The 23,133-nt window shown below is 39.4% G+C and overlaps 1 protein-coding gene across 3 annotated transcripts in view; it reads right to left on the bottom strand.

Annotated features, from left to right (window-relative positions):
- HHIP (hedgehog interacting protein) overlaps positions 1-23,133 on the bottom strand; it is an 89,661-nt gene that overhangs the window by 27,793 nt on the left and 38,735 nt on the right. For all 3 annotated transcript variants that reach the window (XM_079770731.1, XM_079770730.1, XM_079770729.1), the window contains exons 5-7: positions 4,056-4,207; positions 3,462-3,635; positions 2,623-2,766 (exon numbers count right to left, since the gene is read on the bottom strand). In XM_079770731.1, the coding sequence (XP_079626857.1) occupies positions 2,623-2,766; positions 3,462-3,635; positions 4,056-4,207 (470 nt within the window). The remainder of the gene's footprint in view (positions 1-2,622; positions 2,767-3,461; positions 3,636-4,055; positions 4,208-23,133) is intronic.

The raw sequence follows: 23,133 nt of genomic DNA on the forward strand, positions 1-23,133 counted from the left end.
AATTAGGCATGAGGAGTTTGGGTTGAGGGAAGAATAAAGTTGAATACTATAATTTTGAAGTTCCTACAAATGTGGAAGATGGTGTTGCATTGTTTTTAGGTTTCCCAAACTTTGTCATTATTGACACTTTGGTGGGTGGTGGTAATGGTGGTGGTGGTGGGCGGGGTGCTGTCCTGAGTATTGTAGGACCTTTAGCAGCATCTCTGGCCTCTACCTGCTACATGTCAGTAGCATGATCCCTTCCTCCCAAGTTGTGAAAACCCAAAATGTTTCTAGACATTGCCAAATCATCCTCTAAAAATCACTGTTTTAGGCAAAAATATATAGGTATACACATTAATGACTTAAAAACAAAACCCTTTGGGAAATTAATAAATTAATAAATAAAACAATCTGAGAGTAGGTTCTGGGTCTTGGGCAACATGTTGCAATTATTTGAACAACAGCAAAACAAAAACTGTTGCCTCCAAATGCTCCCATCCATATTAGGGAAACTATAAGCCTGACCTGCCAGAGATGGGTTAGCTGTTCTGTGGCAACAGTCTCTTAGTTGTCCTCTTTAATTCAAGGACTCACAGAATACAATGCCTGGCAGGGATCATGACATCCACATGCTGTGACTGAAGGTGGAACTAAATCCACACAGGGTGAGAAAATTTTCCTATATTGCTTTTCTTTTTCAGATGAAACTATAACATAACAACAAAAAGGTTTGCCCTGTTTCTGGTAAGAAAGAGCAAATCTGGAAGAAAAGGCCAGGTCTCCCAATGGTTTCGTTGCTGGGGGCCATGAGGCTTTTACTCTGGCTGAATACTAGGTCCACTGAGAACCACTTGACCCTTCGAACCTTTAGTTTCTTATGTAAAAAAAGAGGCTGAGAGTGAAGCTTCTCTGTCTGATACTGTAAAGGAAGATACATGTTGTTATACATTTGTCCAAACCCATACAAGGGGCGACACCGAGTGAACCCTAATGTAAACTGTGGACTTGGAGTGATTATGATGAGTCGATGCAGGCTCCTCCGCTGTCACCAATGGATCACTCTGGTGGGGTCAGCAATGGCGGGGGAGGCTCTGCATGTGTAGCAGCAGGGGTATATGGGAGATCTCTCTACATTCCAATCAATTTTGTTGTGAACTTACTAGTAAAACTGCTCAAAAAAAAAAGTTTAAAGTCTTCAAAAAAGGGGGAGAGGGGCTTGATGCCAGCTACCTCGGAGCACCCCTGAGAGGCATAAGGAGATAAGGAGCATAAGATACTTAGCTCAGTATTCTGCACCCAGGTGCTTCGTAAAAGTCAGCTTAATGCCTAGCCAATAATAATTATTTAGTTTCCTTTCTGCTTTATTAAATGTTCCAACATAACCTTGGAGGGAGGCATGAGTGTGTCTCCAGCCCTCTGCCGTGGGGGGTGGGGGCTCCACAGCACAGGCGTCCTGCCCTACGTCAGGCCTGTAAAGTGCCTCCCACTGTGTTTTTACACTGAGGGTCCAGGACCCCCGGGAAGGTTGCACGAAAGCGCCGGCGGGACTGCGGTGACTCAGGCTGCTGGACTTCAAAGTGCTGCTCTGCGGTGGTATCTGCGAGAGCTGAGCTACAGGAATGGAATGTGACAGTTTCCTCCACATCCTGAACCCACCTTAAGTATTCCCTGTCGCCCAGATTTTAAGATCTGCTGAGATGCCAAAAAGGAAATGAACTGTAGACGTGGACTTTGATGGAGGGGAGATGAAGGGCATGAGGGATTATAAAACTAAAAAGTTCGAAAACTGCTCACCTTGCACACAGTGAACACTCAATAAACATTAAATAGCAATAATACTTTAGCCAATAAAGGAGTCAACGTGGCCCGATAGCCCTTGGTATGACCAGCAGATCACGGATTGGGTGAAGCTTTCATCACAGAATTACTTTAGGAGACTTCATAGCTTTTTAAAAGTGTGCCCCAAGCTTCTCACTCTACATTCTTCTTAGGGTTCCTTTCTTTAGGGTTCATTCTAGTAAGTGGTCAGTATTTCATTTAGCATTCCTTTAGTATTTGTAATTTTTTTCAAGGAAAAGAATGCTAATGTTTAGTCAATTCCTTATAAGTTGGTACTGTATTAAGTGAAGCTATGAAAATAAGAACTATAATTTATTTAACATCTACCAGGTGTGTCAGACCCTGTTTCATGACTTACTTGTAGCTGCATGCTTTTAATCATTGTAGCATCCTTGCAAGGTAGCGCTTACCACCCCCATTTAATATGTAAGGAAAGCATCGTTTAGACGGATTTAAGGAGACAAAAGGTTTATTATCTCTCTGATGATTCAGGTGGAGTTTGAATCATGACACTGGCCCACCGTGCTTCTCTAATAATAGCCCTCCAAAACGTGAAGGCGATTTTTCTGCATGAAATTGTCCTTTTTCATGTCTAATCTGCCTCCTAAATCTGCTCCGTGCATTAATAGAGGAGAGTGCTAACTACTGGCTCGGAGAGTGAGCCTGTGTGATTTCAGCGGCACAGCCCTGAGCACCACTCCTGCTGCTCTGGGTCTGGACCCATCTGTCTGTCTGTCTTTTCCCAGTTCCCGAGTCCCAGCCTGGCGTTCACGCAGGCCAGCCACCGGCGGGTGCTCTCACCTGCCTGGATCGTGGAGGCCGTGGGCAAACACTTCGGGGGGCTGGTTGGTGCTGTTGAAGTGCGGGTTGCTCCTGGGGATGGAATAAGGCACGTTGCACATGTCTGTGTCCACGTCCAGCCGGAGGACAGAACCTGTGAAGTCACTGGGAAGTAGGAGGACGACATGAGTGCTTTCGTTTTTATGACATGTTTCACCAAAACCAAATGCAGGGAGGTTGCTCTACAGATCATGCCCCTGTCTGAGACCAAATCATTCCAGTTCCCAATTCCGTACAGCTGGAAATAAAGCGAGGGGCGGTCTGCTTTCAGACAAGAGGCCACAGACTGCACCCTCAGGCGGGGGCTGCTGTTTGCGTCTGTCCTCTTATGTTCTTGCTGACCCATCTATCTTGTGTTCTGCAAGAAACTCGATGGAGTATGTCCATTCTGCGGAGTGGTGGCAGCAGTGTGAACACGCAGAGAGGAGGTGCTGTTTGCATCTCAGGGCTGCGAGCGATATTAGCTCTCTGCCTTCTCACTCTGCTTCGTGCATTGATAGAAGAGAATGCTAAATACTGGCTCGGGTAAGGATGTCAACAGAGCCTTAAGTTGTGTTAGGTCATCAAAGTGCAGCGACTTTCAGAAATGTCACATCCACATGCCACTGAATGCCTCTTCACATCCCCAATGCAGGCATGCAAACCTAGTTAAACGTTTAACCCGGGGGATACAACTCACAGACTGCTTTTCACTCCCTGGGCCCGAGCCTTTCTCCTGGCACTTTCACATCAAGTGGGAACCTGCCTTTTTTATTTATTTATTTATTTATTTATTTATTTATTTATTTATTTATTTTTACCTTAACCCGTCCATTTCTTCCATATCATCCAGCGTGATCATCCCATCCCCAAGAATGATGTACAGCAAGCCGTGGGGGCCGAAGAGCAGCTGTCCCCCCAGGTGCTTCCTGTGCAGCTCTGCAACTTCGAGAAAGACCCTGGCGGTCCTCAGGTCAACCTGATGGGGGTTTTTCCTACATTGTGGGGCAGAAACAAGACCACGACTGTGAGAGCTGGAAGGCGAAGCCACTGGAAAGTAACGAGTACACACCTAGGGAAGCAAACACCTGGCCTGTAAATAAGGAAACACATACTTGAAATGGGGCTAATAAAAACCACCAAAAAATTACGTTATTTTCCAAGGTTCAGAAGTAGCATTTAGATTGCAAGGTAATTGAGGAAAAGTGCCCAAGCTATCGTTTTGTTGTTGTTTTTTTTTTTTTCTCCAGTTTTCCTTAAAGACACGCATGGGGGTTTAAGCAAGATGGAGATTGTGGGTTTAATTATTGCCACTGTATGGCTATCTATTTGTAACTTCTAAACAAAGAAGGATGAAGAGATACAGAGAAAATAAGATGGAAAAATATGTATGCCTCCGTGCATTTCAGCGATACCTGGACACCGTGTATTCCACAACTCGAAGAATGTGGTCATGCGGCCCCATAGCCCAGCGTTCTTGGTTGGTGGTGTAAGACACATACAGCTTTCCGTTTTTCTTGTAATTGGGGTGGAATGCAAGGCTTAGCAGTCCTCTTTCATCTCCTCCCTGCAGTCAAATGAAAAACACAAAGAATCGCAAAGTTAATTATGTTCTTTATTGTGTTTCAGCTGGAACCCCCGAAAGAGTCTCTTTCTTTCTTTTGGATAATCTTTGCCCAAACTCTTTTCTTTTCTTCCTTGCCTACTGCACAAAAAGGGATTATAAAACATTTCACTTTGCGGAACTCTTTAAGGGTTAGCACAAGCCAGTTGTCTCGCGTGGTTATCTATGCACAAGACCCTCGCATTACTTTTGTCGAGTGATTTGTGCCTGTGATCTTGGGAAGCTAGGAAGACAAGGTTAAGTGCTGGGAAGAATTCTCTGCTGGGTTACCATGTTGCTTGTCGTCCACGGAAGACAAATAAAAAGGTTCATAATCAGCAGTCACTTCTAATCCAAGTCTCCAAAACCTAAAACACAGTGTGGGCTGCCAACTCCCACTGTCTTGGCAATATGTTTAGAAAACAGTTAAATTGCTTGTGTAATATGTAAACCTTTGTTTTACCCCGGAGGCATCTGCATTGGTTGTCACAACGCTGGTGGTCTGCTCATCATCGCTAGGTAATAAGCAGCCTTGGTCTCTCTACGTAGAACGAGGTATTTTCACATGCATCCCCTCCACGCTCAGAGTTTTTCTTCATAGAAGGATGGGGAAACGGGAGGAGAGCGGAAAGCCAGGGCTGGGGCGGGGGCGGGAGAAATACGAGAGGGGAAAGGGGACACTAGGAAATAAAAATCCCAAACAACTTTCTTTTGTTATTATATGAATGTCAAGGACTGTGTACATTAGGCATGCCAAATGCTGTAACAATTAAAACATCATCATGTTCTTAAATAGAAAGGCATTTTATCTTTTCTGCTAATTCAGCTTGAAACTCAATATGGTCTTAACATTTGTTTTATCCCACAAGTAGTCTAGGAATTTCTATAATGAAATCAAAGTATCTAAAATTAACTAGATCAGAGACTCAAGTCCCTATTCTAGTACGGCAGCAAGCGTCTGCTCCGGAGTCTGCTGAGTCATCCACAGAGGTGAGGACAGTGACTACACACATGGACAGCTGCTAGTGCATCACCTTCTCCGCACCATTTCCTTAAAAGCTCGTCCTAGGGCAGAAAGCTACACGTTGCTCCTTAGAAGTAAGTGGTCAAGGAGGGAAAAACACCTCTACCACTGCAATGACTTCACAAGGGGATAGTGGAGGCACTCGAGTGCTTTTTTTTGTCTCTAGAATAGCATGTGCTCCTTGCAAAGCATAAGACTACGTAGTTTGTATTCTACATGGATTTGAGTATTTTAACTTTTAGGCATAAAAGCACAGTTTTAGTAAACATTGTTGATTGATTTCCTGGAATAGAGAAAAAAAAATGCTCTCAGATATGTGCCATCCAAAGTGGAAACATCCACACTTTAAGATGGTATAAATAAGAAAGTCGATGCAAATATCCCAGAACTACCAAATCGTCGTTCAAATGTCAAAAAAGTCACTCTCCTCATTTGCATATCACAATATGCTTCATATTAATTTAAATTAAAAGAACAATCTCACTGAAGGGTAGGGATCTAATGACTATGATTTTATGTGTGAGCCTCTATTGTAGGGACTATCTTGTTAAGATGATTTTAATATGGAGTTGATGTTGCTGTTTTTCTGTTTACATCTTCGTTAAACAAATATCTCTGCCCTTTCTTATGAGACTTTGAAAGCTGGGATGTGTAACTAAGATTCGGTTATAGGAAAGTCACTGCACATTTAAACCTCCTTGGCAGATGCATAAGGAGGCCTGGGGGTGGGATTCAGTGTGTGGCTACTTCCTCTTCTGTACAGATTTCCCTCTGAAGCTGTGAGTGCAGAGAGAGGGCTGCATGCCCACTTCACAACTGTTTGTGTTCCACTCTAAGAAGCTTTTGTTGAAAGTAGTTCTTTTGTAGTCTCTAATCAAATCATCTGAAATACAATTGGAGTTGGATAGCAACATGGTTTAAAACTGCTGGTTGCTTTTCAGGAATTAGGAATGTAGAATTCATGTACTGTGGGAAGACTGATGGGAAAAGAGATTTATGCAAATCCCCAGTGTCACCTATCACAAGCAGGCAGCAAGTAATTTACAAACACATTAGGGTTGCCTCACCGGAGTATCCAAAGCTACCATGAGACCCTGGTTCCCCTCTGCTTGGCCCTCCCAATACCGCATCTACTTCTAGACAGCCCCACACCAAACACAAGTGACTCCTCAAAATCAGGTGTTTGAATGATTTGAAAATAATGTCCCTATGCACTGTGGAACTCTGAGATTTAACACATGTTTCAGAGTAAATCATAACCATTGGAATGGCAGTTTACTTATTAAGAGTCCCTAAGGGTGAGAGGGGTGCCTTAATAAGTAAACTGCCATTCCAATTACCATTCAGCTCTCAGGAGAAATTTCACAGGGTCAACAGAAGAGAGGCAAAACCCTCCAAAGAGTATTGGTGACTTTGGTATAAATACAAGATCAGATCTAGTCTTATAGTTTGAGGATACTCTATCCTGGTGGACAGGTCAAAGTTCTAACCAATTGGCTGAGAATATTCCTGGTCTCTGAAGAAAACAAAGTATGTAGCATTTGAAAAAGGGAAGTATTCACAAAGTGATTATACCAGAAAATATTTTTTTCTTTTTAAGAGGAATTGTGGAGCACGGTCTTTCACTGTGACATTATATATTTTTAAAATATATTTTTAGTGATTTCAGAGAGGAAGGGAGAGGGAGAGAGAGATAGAAACATCAATGATGAGAGAGTCATTGATTGGCTGCCTCCTGCACACCCTGCACGGGGGATGGAGCCCGCAATCCAGGCATCAAACCGGGGACTAAAACTGTGACTTCCTGGTTCATAGGTTAATGCTCAACCACTGAGTCATGCTGGCAGGGCTGTGATATTATTTTGAAGAAAACATTCCCTTCATACTTTCAGCAGGGGTCAAGTTAATTTTTCCTGATTGCTGGCCTCTTTAAAAATTTGCCTTAATCTCTTTCAAGGAATGTATATTTTAGGAAACAGGGTTGGGCAGCACTGAACCGGAAGCAGCATTTCCCATTTTTGCATAGTTTTTCTTAGTGATCTTTTGGCAAGTGACTGGCTTCAAGTTCAGTAGTCTACAAAACAGCGCTATGGCATTGAGAAAAAAAAATGAAACATCCATTAAAGTAAACAATGCAGTGCTAAGTTCAAGATATTCCTTGTTACTGCCTTGTCCAAAAAAAGTTTGTATTTGACATTCGTTCAACAAATATTTATTGAATACCTTACTATGTGTTAGGCATTGTGCTTGGTGCTAGGGCTAAGACAATCAATAAAAACCAACCCCTGGCCCTGGCCTATGTGGCTCAGTTGGTTGAACGTCATACAGTGCACTAAAAGGCCACCAGTTCAATTCCCAGTCAGGGCACATGCCAGGTTGCAGGAGGTTCTGTCCTCAGTTGGGGTGCATATGAGAAGCAACTAATCAATGTTTCTGTCTCATCGATGTTTCTCTCTCTCTCTCTCTCTCTCTCTCTCTCTCTCTCTCTCTCTCTCTCTCTCTCTCCTTCCTCCCTCTCCCTTCTTCTCTCTAAAATCAATTTTAAAAAAACTCTGTTATTAGAAAAAAAAACACCAACCCCTGCCCTTAAGGAGCTTATACATGGAAGCAGATAACAAAGTACCATTCTCAGTTGTTTTATTCCCACCATACTTTCTTATGATGCTGATTTTGGGGGGAGGCTAAGCAATGCTACACTATGAGAAATGTGCATGACCCAAAGACAAGTATTAAAGAGAATAAATAAAGAATCTGGGTAACTTTGACACAAAGGCTGATTAGTATATTAACACCTGAGGTTTCTGCACTCAAAACTTGGTAAGAAAAAGAAAAAAGCTTGGCTGTACGAAAGCTAAATTACATGAAGAATTAGGCAGTTTCTGCAAAAAGTAAGACCATCTTCTAATTTATTTTATGTACATGACACAGGTGCGCAGGTATGGATGAAGACCTCCAGTAGAATTGTTGTCCTCTTAATAACGAAGGAGCTTCTAAGAATTGCTGTAAGAACAGAGTGGCGGAAACTTTAATTCTCTATGAAACATATACTGTATTGTAAGCAAGTCATCACATTCCCTTTATTGCTGGCCACTCCCATGTCTACGGTTTGCTGGCACACCTCAGGAAAGGGACACGAGGACTTGCAGACTACACGGGCCCTCTTTGTGCAAACCTTGGCTTCTCTGAGGCAGGAACTTTTTGCTGTTCAAAAAATGTGAAATAGGTTTGTTTTAGAATTGTTAGTTCAAACACAATACCAGGTTGTATTCGTTTTTCTATTGCTGCTGTAAAAAAAAACCACCACACACTTAGTAGGTTGGAATTCAACTTGGGTCTCATTCTGGCTACCATAAATGTGTGGGCAGGGCTGTGTTCCTTTCTGAAGGCTCTAGGGCAGTGGTTCTCAACCTTCCTAATGCCGCGACCCTTTAATACAGTTCCTCATGTGGTGACCCCCAACCATAAAATTATTTTCGTTGCTACTTCATAACTGTAATTTTGCTACTGTTAATGAATCGTAATATAAATATCTGTGTTTTCCGATGGTCTTAGGTGACCCTGCTAGCGGTTCTCAACTGTAGAGCCTAAGACCATCGGAAAACACAGATATTTACATTACGACTCATTAACAGTAGCAAAATTACAGTTATGAAGTAGCAACGAAAATAATTTTATGGTTGGGGGTCACCATAACATGAGGAACTGTATTAAAGGGTCCCGGCATTAGAAAGGTTGAGAACCGCTGCTCTAGGGGATAATCCATTTCCTTTTCCAGTGTTTAGAAGCCAGCGGCATTCTTTTGTGTGTCCTCTGTACTCCCTCTTCAAAGCCAGCAACAGTGGACTGAGTCCTTACCACATGGCACATCTCATGCCTCTGACCTCCTCTTCGCTCCCACTTTTCAGAATTAGTGATGCCGTGGAGCATCTGCTAACATGGGCATGTGACACTTTCATATAAGAACTCTGTCAAGAGCAAGGCTCCTGTGTTAATCAAGAAGGTTAAGTTCAATGTTAGTTCTACTAACTGGCAGATTTTTAAGCTCACTGAAATGGTATTATTTTGCTTTGTTCCTAAGTTTTGAAACACTGTAGAGTATTAATCTCTTCACAACTCCTGGAAAAGATGAGAAGTGTTGCTTTTCACTGGTTCCAAGTCTAATTTGGTCTCAGAAGAGGAGTCAATCCCCTGAGGATCCCCACTTAGCTTGGGGAGATATTGCATGATTTGTTTCTGTGATAGAATGAAAAAATATATTTGCTCTTGATCCCCAGTTCCTGAGTGAAGGGACGGTTTTTGTTACTCATAACGAACCCCTGTCAGCTTTACTGGAGTTTATGATAATGAGGTAACTCTTGGTGGGTCCCTAGAAATCTTCAGGATGGGCTGGTAGCCAGAGGAACCAAGAAATGTGATTGGAGGATTGGAACTTTCAATCCCCCAACCTGCCGGGAGGGGCAGCACAGGAGACTGAGCCCACTCACCAATGGCCAATAATTTAATCAATCATCCCTCCGTAAAAACCCCAAACAATGGGGTATGAAGCTCTGGGCTGTTTAGCACATTGAGGTGCGGGGTGGGGGTGGGGGTGGCACACCCGAAGAGGATTTGGAGGCTCTTCTCCCCCACCCCCATGCGTTGTTTTCATTTGGCTGTTCCTGAGTCCTAGCCTTTAAAATAAATCAGTAATAATAAGTAAGACACTTTCTATTATTCTAGTGAATTACTGAGCCCAATATGGGAAACCCTGAATTTGTAGTCAGCTGGGCAGAAATGTGGGTAGCTGGGGCACCCCATTTGTGGTTGGTGCTCGAAGTACAAATTATTTTCCTTTCTTTAAAATTTCCTCTATTTTTCCAGATTTGGCTTTTCTTTCTTTTTTATTATTTATTTATTATTTGTTTATTTGTTTGTTTTTTATTGTCTAAAGTTTTACATATGTCTCCTTTTCCCCCAATTGACCCCCGCCCCAGCCATTCCCACCCCGGGCAAGCCCCCACCGCCCCAGTGTCTGTGTCCACTGGTTATGCTAATATGCATGCATACAAGTCCTTTGGTTGCTCTCTAACGCCACCCCACACCCCCCGCCATTTGTCTCTGGATTCATTCTTGTTCATCAAATTATGTTGATCATTATATCCCACACATGAGTTAGATCATGTGATATTTATCTTTCTCCGACTGGCTTATTTCACTTAGCATAATGCTCTCCATTTCCATCCATGCTGTTGCAAATGGTAAAAGTTCCTTCTTTTTTGTAGCGGCATAGTATTCCATTGTGTAGATGTACCATAGTTTTCTAATCCACTCATCTGCTGATGGGCACTTAGGCTGTTTCCAAATCTTAGCTATTGTAAATTGTGCTGCTATGAACATAGGGGTTCATATATCCTTTCTGATTGGTGTTTCTTGGGATATAGTCCTAGAAGTGGGATTACTGGGTCAAATGGGAGTTCCATTTTTAACTTTTTGAGGAAACTCCATACTGTTCTCTACAGTGGCTGCACCAGTCTGCATTCCCACCAGCAGTGCACAAGGGCTCCTTTTTCTCCACATCCTCACCAGCACTTGTCGTTTGTTGATTTGTTGATGATAGCCATTCTGACAGGTGTGAGATGGTATCTCATTGTTATTTTGATTTGCACCTCTTAGATGATTAGTGACTTTGACATGTTTTCATATGTCTCTGGACCTTCTGTATGTTCTCTTTCGAAAAGTGTCTATTTAGATCCTTTGCCCATTTTTTGATTGGATCATTTATCTTCCTTTTGTTAAGTTGTATCAGTTCTCTGTAAATGTTGGAGATTAAACCCTTATCTGAAATAGCATTGGCAAATATGTTCTCTCATACAGTGGGCTTTCTTGTTGTTTTGTTGATGGTTTCTTTTGCTGTGTAGAAGCTTTTTATTTTGATGTAGTCCCATTTGTTTATTTTCTCCTTAGTCTCCATTGCCCTAGGAGCTGTGTCTATAAAGATATTGCTATGACATATATATGCTATTTTGCTGCCTCTGGAGTCTTGTAGGATTTTTATGGTTTCCCATCTTATATTTAAGTCCTTTAGCCATTTTGAGTTTGTTTTTGTGTATGGTGTAAGTTGGTGATCTAGTTCCATTTTTTTTTGCATGTATCTGACCAAATTTCCCAGCACCATTTATTGAAGAGACTGTCTTGACTCCATTGTATGCTCTTGCCTCCTTTGTCAAATATTAATTGAGCATAATAGCTTGGGTCGATTTCTGGGTTCTCTGTTCTGTTCCATTGGTCTATATGTCTGTTCTGTGCCAGTACCAGGCAGTTTTGAGAACCGTGGCTTGGTAATATAGCCTGATATCTGGTAATGTGGCTTTTCTTTCAGATAAGTCTTTCACTTATTCCAGTTATTCTCTGGTTTCCTGATAACCAAACGCTAAGGATCAGCTCATCTCTTCAAGGCCTCTTTCTGATTAATTGTCTTTACTCATCACTCTAGGTGCTCTGAGAAAGTATATACGATTCTCAACTGCTGGCAGGACCCAAGCTCACCTCCACCACACTCCCCTGACAAAGATTATGGCCTTCTTCAAATGGAGAGCTGCTAGAAGATACCCAGAAAGTCAGTGTTTTTAGGAAGCATCTCTTGGGGTATGAAATTTCTGGTAGGTAGCAATCAGTCCGTATCAAGTGTATGTTTAGGATCACACATTCTATCTTCTACAGGTAGCAAATGCAAACACAGATTAGCAAAGTGCAAGTGGGAGAATGAAATATATTCTAGATGGAGACCAACTACCTGAAAGCCACACTAACTTTCTTCACTGACTCTTGCCCACTCTTCTCAAACATAAACAAAATAAATCTGTCACCCTGCGTTTAAGTTACAACCTACACAGAGGGAAGACTCGAGAAGTAGTTATTTTCTAGAATGTCCAACTTCCCAGCTGCTGCTTATTCCCTACACTAATGCTCTTTTGACATCTCATGCCTATGGGGGAAGATGTATATACACACTCGGTTATATACTTTAAAATAATTATGGTCACAATAGTTGATGTATGTATGTACATGATTTATTTTATATAAGCTTTATCTTTGTCAAATGGAATTGAATTTCATAACTGTATTTTTCCCTAGGCTCTTTACCTGTTTGAACTATGATATTTGATACAGTATGGTATATTACTTAATGGATTGCCGTGTATCTTTTACCTTGTCTAGGTGGTGGTTAGCTGTGTTAGAGCCTTCACTATCTGCTGCCCAAGGAATCCAATATGATATCAGGGAATGGCTTGAACACTAGGGACTATTGTCTCAATATGTGTGAAATATTAATAATACTAGTGGTTTTCCAAAATTCAGTTCTCTAAAACAGCTTTTCCAAAAGATAAAATGCTTCAATAAAATTAAACTGTGAAACAGTTATTTGCAATAATAAAGTAGCAAAATAATAAAATGACAAAAAGTCTAAACTTTTCTCAGAAACAAAATCCTAGCACTGAACACTTTTTTGAAGAAGGAAAATTTATAGAAAAATTGGCAACACAGAGAGAAAGCAAAGCTCTTACGCTTGTGTATACATGAAAATAAATAAAAGGTTTAGCAAAAACTACAAGAATATTTATGGGAATTAAAAATGAATACAAATGACAATTTGAAAAGCTCTGTAACTACACTAACCTCATCTATTACAACCTACAGGTTGAATACTTCTTAGACCTCAGATTTTTAAAAGTATACATTTCTAGACTGAATTGTAAAAGGGTAAAATATCGGGCAGTTGTATTGTTAGACATGGCAAAATCTCAGGTGTGTAAACTAACAACTAGATCAATTCTCCTCTAGACTGTAAGCTTCCTGAAGGCAGGGACCTCATCTTGATATTTCTGGTGTCTTACAAAGGATCTCATCTATACTAGAAGCCATGTCATAAAAGGTAACATGTATTGAGCACTTACTATATGCCAGAGAGGATGCTAAGTAATTGGCAAGCATTATCTTCTTAAACTTTGTAACAACTCTAGAGTTTAATGCTATTTTATATTATCCTTTATTTTCTGGGTAAAGTATTTGAGTAACTTTCTCAAAATGCACAACCAGAAGTGCCAGAGATTGAGATTGAAGGACAAATACTATAAACCATTGTAACATCACCCCACCAAATATATCCTAAACGAAGAAATGAACTAACAAAGAATGGATTGTATTTCCCCATCAGTGCCCATTGTTCACAGACTGGGGCAGGACTGATATAGTCTCATGTGGGTTTCCAAAGCTCCACAGGGAAACACAGTGAAGCTTACACCTCAGTTATTTTAACTTTTGTGAGATATCATGAAGCTTATATCTATTATTTTAACACAAATGTTAATTTAGGTTTAGGGCAATGTGCTGATACACCGACAATCTGGAAAAGAATTGACTTGTGTGCTTTTCCGTGATGTAAATACCCTCCCCACGGCCAATTTCAGATGGACGACTTGATGTTACTGACTGGTGTGTGCAGAGCCAAGCACAGTTAGCTCTCGCAAGCCTGTGGCCACCAGTGCAGAATTTCCATTCTCCTTCAATCCTCTTTGATGCTTTCCCTCTGTGGTTATTCTGTTCTTTTCTTTTTTCCTCCTCTTTTAACATGCTTGTCACACCTGTTGCTTTTCACGTGAAGCACCCAAATCTTATTCTGTATTAACCCAGGATTTAAAGAATTAAATAGATCATTAATTAAACAGGAAGGAAAAGGTATCTCTTATTGGATTTTTAGATGAAACATACAGAAAAACTAGCATATCACCAAAAAATAGAGCAGAACACTCAGCAACCCTGTCAAGGAGTTCACCTGGTTGTTTGATGGGGGAGAGAGGCAAGTGAAAACTCCTCAGTAAGATAGTTTCTTCCCTCCCAGAAGTTCACACAGATAATTACAGGAGGCAATGACATTAAAGTCGCTGTGTAAATTTCAATGTGATATTTGAATTGAAGATACAGTTATTACAACAGAGATGTAAGAGCCATCCTTAAATTCAATTGATCCATCTAATAAGATTTTGGATGGGAATGTGATTTGGAGGGAGAGAACATGTAGCCCTACATTTTAATCCGATGAGGAATGCATTTAAATTATGTAGAAGTATTATTATCTTGCTGCCCACCACCCAAAGAACTTTTGGACTTCAGAAAATTGCAGGCATGGAAAGGCACATTTATACTTATTTTTAGCATCAGCCTCACCACATAGTTTTGATAAAGATCTGCCTCTATCTCTTTGGGAGATTTAGAGGGTATATGTTACCAGTGGCTTATTAATAAATGATTTGCAAGACTTGAGGTAATCTGAATTTTTATTTTAGAGTTGAAAGATACATACCTGGCCACTGTAGGAATATTACTTTTTTTCAGTTAAAAAATATGGAGATTATATACTCTAAACATAAAGTAATGTCTTTATAAACAAAGAAAGGGGATAGTGGAAACAAAATCAACCCCAACATTTGTGTGTTCTCTAATAATATTGGCAAATCGCAATATATTTCTCCCCACCAAAAACAAACTCTATACAAAAATGCACTTCCAAGATTTATATATGCATTCTTAATATTGGCAAAGTTGTGAAAATTATCTCAGAGAAATATTTTCACATATTTATAAGTAAGATAGTGAATCCAGATTCAGCTTTGGATATCCAATTAAAAACTAATAAAGAATACAAGATTGCTCAAAGAGTATGTTAAAATATGTACATCCATTAAAAAATAAACATATCCCCCAAATTAGATAATGCTGCAGAATAAAGAAAATATTGGTTTATGTTTGGGGAATTTCAATTTTTCTTTTTCTCACTCTCTTAAGGATTTCCTTCTTAGGATCATTCTTAAAGTATGACTATTTCTAAAAACTACTATATTGACAAATATGGGGCATATCTTTTTGAAAAGCAAATAATTCCTTTGGAACAAGGAAGACAATTTAGAAAATGCATTAACTTCTTCAAACCCCCAAATTGATTTTACTTGATGGGTAAGAAGAAGAAGTTGTCCTTCGATTGTCTTACAGCTTGGAAGTACCTTTCTTAGGATGATTGAATCTATAATAAAGAAAAATAATTGTCCCAATTTATGAATAAAAGCCTTTTGAACTCAAGAACTATTGACTTATAGAAGAATAAAAGCAAAATTTTAATGTAATTATTTGTAATATTAAATTTTTATATTAAAATTAATAAAATAAAATGAACTCATATGATTTCATTTACCATCTTGATAGCTAAAATCTCTGAGGTATAAAGTCTGACCATTTTGTTTTATGCCTCAAACCCCCAAACATAAAGCATTTCCTTGACAGTTTCACCTGATTTATACCTTTGTAGTTTGAAAAATATTTTTTTCTCCTATCAGAAAATGGAACACTCGGGTCCCTTCAATGAAAGAAAGATTACAATATTAAAGATAAACCCTTAACTATAGCAAAGGGAACAAAATTGTTTTTAATGAATCTGACCTCTTGCTTTTATAAAGTTTGTTTTTTATGATGTGTAGCTAATATGGTGGTCATGCAGCTAAAAGCATTATCTTCACATCATTATACAGAAATACAACACTGGTAGACTTGAGTTTCCTAGTCGTGTTTCACTGCTCTTTGTTATTGCGTATTTCCTATTGTTACTCTAAAGAAGAACTCAAATTGACTTATATGAGAACAAACATTAATCAATTAAGTAAGATTATTGCTTTGAAAAGGAAACCTTGAAGAAAAGAAAAAAAAAAACCTCTAACAGTTTAGACCACCAAGAAGCACTAATAAATTTAAGAAAATATGAGGTTTCCTCTATGTGACTTCTCTTGAGAAGTTATGCAATAGATTGCTGGAACTTCAAGGACAAATAAAAATTATGGTACTTTTAAAATTATTTTCTGAGTAGAGTTTGTATTTACATGATTTATATGTCAATTAAACTTGTAATTTACCAAAATAGCAAAATCAAGTTCTTTGACTCTCTGGTATTTTCATTAGTCACAAATTTACAAAATGATCAAATGCAGAGTTCTAGCAACACTAAAGGACTAAAAAAATGATCAACCTAAACGTTCATTTTTATACTAAAATTATCTTACATTAAATACCAAAATATCATTAGTTACAAATCAACACTTAGAAATTAAACATTTGCTATGCCTCAGATATCCAACTTAAGCAACTATGTTTGATGTTTGATGTATTACATATTTATATTAATTCTGAATGAAATAAATTAATACATACTTCTGAAACTGCATCTTTAACATTAAATTATGTAAAATTTAAAATAGAAAGTTTTGCGGTTCCATGTTCTCTATAATCAGGAAAGTATGATATTATTCTGCTAAGATGAACTAAGTGTGGGAACTACATAGTACAGGTACCTGAAAAATCTGAAGTCCATATTAAAGATAGGAAAGTAATTATAAAATCAGAGAAGGATTTATGGAGAAAGTCTAAAAGGGGGGCACTTGGATTTTTTATGTTTAAAAAACAAATCTGAGTACCTTTAACTTGCCTTAACCTCATGAAGATTTATTTTAAGGAGGACAGTGTCTGGCTGTTCACCCTTTCCATGGATGTTTCGCCAGTAGGTATTTTCAAAGCAAAGGAAGTATGTTCCCTATACTTCTGACCATAATGGAAAAATATACGTTAAGTAGCTAGACATAATATAATTTTGGATCAAAAGGAAGAATTTGGGGGAATTTCTGATATTCAAATTGCATGAGATTGTGTTCTTAGTTAACTGAGGGAAGAGCCAAACAGTGACAGATCAGTTTTGTAATATACTCATAATTGAACATATATAGCAGTTTGGACAAAACTGATGGCACATCCATGCTTCCTATCTTAATTCACAGGATTGCCATGCAGAGACAAGTTCCTGGTTCTATATCCCAGGGCAAATGAAGTGTTCCACTCTCCTGACCGCCGGCACCCACTCTCTGCAGTGTCATGACCCTTTGTCCTCGCTTGCTGCACAGCTCCTGCTCTCAGATCCCAGCTCTCCGCTCAGTCATCAGGGGCAAATACGGTAAGCCAATTGCTTCCGTGACATTGTGCATCAAATTCCTATTCATTGTGTTCAAGAGTATGGGACTCAGAGACTTACTAGTAGATTGCCTGGGGTTGCAACTTAGCTCCTCTACTTGTTAGCTCTCTGCGTCTCAGTTTTATCATCTTTAAAATGGGGGACATTTCTTATCTCATAGATTAATGGGCCAGACACACCCTTGGTGCTGAATAGAAGTTAGCCATTACAGTATTACTATATGCCATGGCTGGGCTATTGTATTCCAGTTGGAGAAAGAGTACAGAAGTCCATATGCACTCCCATTCTTGCTCTCTGACTGTGAAGAGTTCTATCTGAGGGCACATGTCAACAGAGTGGAACAAATGTGGGCTCTGTGATACCAGAGCTGGATACAGTGTTTGAATCCTTGCTTTTTGACTTACAGACTTGACTTTAGGGAGGTAATTTAGCACTTTTGAGCTTTAGGGCAAATGAAGTGGTCAGAAAGGTTCCACTCTCCTGACTTTTTCTATTGTAAGTGAATTAGAACTTCAACACCATAAAGTTTCCTTTTAAATGAAAAATACACAAACTAAAAATTTTAAATCACTGGCACTCAGCTGGCAGTATTAGCTGTTTACTTCTCAGCCCTTTTATTCCTCATGGTAGAGGGTGGGGGATGGGCATGTGGTTCATGGACATGACAGTGGACAGGAGGAGTGCTATCCTTAAATGTCAGGAAGGATGGGGAGTTTAAGATTATATTCAGGGACCAATAATCATTTTTTTCATTTATTTTTCTGCCTATAACCCCAAACCAAAATGCCACCCTTGAAATGTATAAAGTCGGCTCTCAAAGAAATGATAATTCAATTTTTCCTCCAAGCACTTATAATTTTTTCATTATGATAGGAAAAACTGTGTCTTTTGCATTTTGATGGCATCACGTGGTACACCATAGTTGGATACAGTGTTTGATTTTTCCCCTCATCTGGTGGCACGTGTGGCAAAATGACTTTGGGAGTGACACTCTCAGTGGGGCCATTGCTGATGACACTTAGTCTCCTTGGATCTGACATTTGTAGTAAAGCTGCTTGTTTTACTGTACACTTTTAATATTTGAAATACAAAAAACAATTTAAAGAGGCCTTTTTATATATACAATCTAGATTCACATAGACTTATTTACTTGTGTAAATAAACAAAGATACTTATGTTTATGAATATAAAAAATTTAAACACAAATACATTAGCAAAAGCTACATAAATATTTCAAGAATCATCATATGGCCAACAAAGTGAATTTCTAGAAGTAGTAATTCATCAGCCCAATTATGAACACAAATTTATCAGCAATATAAAAAAACTGCCTCATTCTACTCTTTCTTAAATATTTTTAGATGCAAAAATATATTGTTGTTACACCTATATGCCTGGTTAGCGGGAATCAGGAAATGTAAAATTACCTATCAAAATTAATAAGCATGATATAAAACTTTTAAAGGATTTTTTTCTTACACTTATAACCAAAATGTAAGGCGATATTGATGTGACTGTAAAAAACTCAGGTTTCTGGGAACCCATATTTTATTATTGTAAAAATGATTTTAAAAGTTATCTTTTTAAATTGGAAAATTGGCAATCTTTCTACCGTGTGATAAACAGTAGACCATCACGGATACAGAGATATTATTTTGTATACTACCATACATCGTTCCAGAACAATCTAGAGCAGGAAAGGGCCTGAGATACGACGGCCCTGCTTGCTGCCGGGGTGACTTTGGCATCCATGGCTGTTGAGCTGGTTACAGCACGGACACTGCTAAGTTTTCTTTGACTCAATGAATTTCCTGATGTAAATCTAAATGGACAAGATAAAGGACAGCTTGTTTTTCTTCTTTGGCTACAAGTCTTTTGTTTCTACTGGCTGCGTCCAATGATAAGAGCCTTACCCCACTACCTTCACACAGGTTTGTAAAAGACAAACCCCATCATTTTACCTTGCCTCCTGAAAGCAATAACAAGACAAAACTTTCTGACTCTCATCACCTAAAGCATACGACCAAGTGATTTCACAGGGAACACGAAACCCTTTCCCAAGACTGCCCCAGCCTCTCTTTCCAACCTCAATGCTGCCATTCTATCTCATGTTGTTCCCGCCAGTCAACTTGCTCCCTGGCCTTTCACATCCCGATGCCTTTACATGCGGTTTTTCCCTCTGTTTGGATCCCCACCTGGCTGCTCTGCAAGAACTCTTCTGCAGTCTTTTCTGACCCGAGTTCAGCATGTCCCTCTCTTTTCTTCCTAACGCCTTCTGCCAGGACACCAGACTAGTCTTCCTACCCCATAAAGGAGAAATCTTGACTGGAAGTCATGTCTTATTAGTCTTTGATTATATCCCAGCACTTACCATAATGGCTGCACCTACTAGGCAAATATTTGTTGAGTGTGTGAATAAAAGACTGTAAGACTTATAGCTCCATCTCATGTATTACATACATATCTTTATTCCACAGTCTTCTAAGGCTCAATTTTATCAATGAAGTCATTTGAAAGAATTAATTTAGAAAAAGTGCTAGCATAAAGCTTCAGAAGTAATAGGATGTTAATGACTTTCATTTGGTATTAGTAGAACAAAGAAGCATATTGCTAAAATACACAATTTAAAAAAGGCCTTCCTCTGATAGCAACAAGTAATGGTCTATAAAATGATCACCTAAAATTATTTTTTGAATTATAGACTAATCCAAGCAATAGTTCAGAAAAAAGGTAATTATTTCCTATTATGAATTTAAAGAAAATTCATGCTTACCTACCATGCTGTTTTTCATGATAGAGGTGTAAAAGAAAACTAAAGGTAATATAGTAATCTTAGAATTACTTCCTAGGATTAATGTCACTAGAAAATATCAGGTAAGGTATTAAGGGATAGCTAGACAATTTTTTTTTCTTCATAACTATTTGTCTAGAGCTTCAGAGCAAAAACACTAATAAAAGTCAGTCATCATTATGATGTCATTCTCATAATTTCCTTAGAAATAAACTAGCAAGTACAAAAAATATTTATAATGTATGACATCATCAATGTGCCTTTCCATTGCTTAACCTTTGGGTTATATTTAGTGAGGCTTCCTGTTTATTATAAGGAACACTTTCTGGGTAAAGTAAAATACATTCATAAAAGCCCTCTGAAGTAAAATTATCTTTGTAAATCACAAGTGTACAGATGTGGCTTAAACACTATAGACTGAGACAACTGTGTGACCTAATCCAGCAACCTATGAAAAGCTTTTTTCATTTTTATAACCCAAATTCTTTGGAAGGTATTTATCTGTTACTGAAATGGTTTCAGTATACAAATGATATTTGCCTACTGGTATGGCATGGGCCCTGAGTGACACTTATAACACACCAAACTTGTTGGAGAAATTAGTGCTCCGATGACATTTATAGTTATAGTTGTTGGTGCTCCCACTTTAAATCTATAAAACATTCATGGCAATTATCCACATTCAATTTATAAGTAATTACAACTTACGCAGAATAGGAGACAGGAGAATTAAGTTTTGTGTAATGAGACTGCATTCTCAACCCTTCCATTCTTGCATATAGCTTCTTAGATGATGCACTTCCTCATTTATCTCATTCTGCAACTGTTTCATCTGGCAGAGTTAATGAACGGCTACCAGTTCACAGTTTCTCTGACATTTTACATGCTCCCGTGGCATGTGATTTTTGGAATATGACATGGACTTGGGAAAACAAAAGAACGAAGTTTCTTAAAGTACATTAGAAGGACGTAATCCTTCTCCATAAATTCTAATATTTAGACTCCCAATTTATTTCGGTAGAAAAACTCAACTGCCCACCCATCCAAGGGATTATCTCACCACAGGTGAGACTTTCTACCAAAACTTTTATGAATAATGTATTTTCACCTGTTGACTGCCTAGGACTTAAAAAAAGAAATGTCCAATTAATTCTGTAGCAGGACATTCCATCAACCAGCATCAAACTAGGGCTCCTAGCAAGCCACACTTAACTTCCTTTACAATTCACAGTGCTCGAGGCCAAACCAAGCGTAGCTTCTTTTCTGCTTCAAAAAGCTGTCCCAAGGTTGACCCCATTTGGGAACAGAGGCTGACGGGAGCAGGAACATGATCCGAGTCTAACTTTGTGTGACTTTACTGTGTAATGCTGATAGAAGACAGCAGAGTTGGGAATCAGTGCTGATTCTGGAACAAAATGTCTTCAGATGTTCACAGGTTGGATTTTGGATGGTTGTTGGATGGATTTGCACGGTTACCAGAGTCAGTCAGACATGAGATTGAATCCTGGTTTCTAGATGTAGATTATTAGGGAGATTACTTAAATGTTCTCATCTATAAAATAATAATATCCAGATTATAGGGCTATTGCAAGGATTAAGTAGGGAGTGTCTTGTGAAGTCTCTGAAACTAGTAGAACTTCAAAAAGGTAAATGGCCTTCCTTATCAAGTAAAACGTGTATGCAAATAGTGTAAAATTTAGCTTTAGCTTTGATAATGCTGAAATGGCCTATGGGCCAACAGGCAAAAACATTCCATAAGTTATCAGGCACCTGGAACACCTAAAGCACGCACTAGACCCAATAACTTATATGGCTTTGTGGTGGGAGGAAGGAAGACACTGAAGCACCAGCTTAATCTAGGGCAGCTCCACATAGAACCAAAGAACGGAAAGGGGCTGGATTCTCCTTTCTCATGTAAAGCGCACTGATTTTTGAGCATATCTAATAAACTGTCTTAGTCCTACTTGTAGGAGGCTGACATATCCTCCATGGAGTTGGGAGAAATTAAGCAGGACTGCAGCATTAAGTCTTATACTAATACTAGCAGTCCGTTTGCACGAAGATTCGTGCAATAGACCTTCATTCACCTGGCTGCCAGCACCAGTTTTCTGCTGGCACCGGGGACCCAGGCCTTGGCTGTGGCCACCGCCTTCTGCCTTCTTTCAGGGTCGGGGCTTGGCCCCCGGCGGCGGCCTTGGGCTCTGCTGCACCCCAGTGTCCCTGGTAAGGATCTTAGGAGCCGACCCTCCGGTGGTTGCCTGCTATCAGTGCAGGCTCCCCGCTGGTGCCCGAGGCTTTCCCGGCCTTGGGCTCCGCTGCACCCCAACGTCCCTGCGACGGTTTCCTGGTGGGCGTGGCTTGTGGGTGTAGCAAAGGTACGGTCAATTTGCATATTACTCTATTATTAGGTAGGATACAATTAATGCATTGTCTAAACTGAAGGTATATAGAAGACTGACTGTGTGAGATTTGGATCTGCCAGATACTACATTCAGTCCCTTGATCTGTTTGACCAGCACCATTGTAGGGTCATACTTCATACTGAGTAACAATCCCCTATCTCAAAGCACTCTACTTATATGAAAGCAATGCTTATGGCACTGTAGCCTTCCTGATACGTGAAGAGAATATTACTAGGATATCGAAGGAGTTATCAGCATCCATCAGCATGGATGGCTGATGCCTAGACAAATACACATAAGTAGGATTACCTGGTTATTCAGCAATAATCAATGAATGGTATGAGGACTAGCTGAATATAACCATTAGGTAAAGTGACAAAGCTGGGTATATTACCAAAGAATAAATCACCCTTGTCCTTGATTATAAAATAAACCTTGATCGTTCATTTTAAGCCAATCTGTCAGGGAGCCTAAGAGATAAGAGCAATGCCTTGAACAGCAATGGAAGGAAACCCAGTCTAAGCATCTTTCTTTTTGGTGTTTATGCTTTCATACATATTATGAGAAATTCTGTCTCTGTGACTGTGGAGGCCAGTCTAAAGCCTTACGGGGGAGCTCTGACAGCTGCAC

Source organism: Cnephaeus nilssonii (assembly GCF_951640355.1).
Source record: "Cnephaeus nilssonii genome assembly, chromosome: 5".
Lineage (NCBI taxonomy): Eukaryota > Metazoa > Chordata > Mammalia > Chiroptera > Vespertilionidae > Cnephaeus > Cnephaeus nilssonii.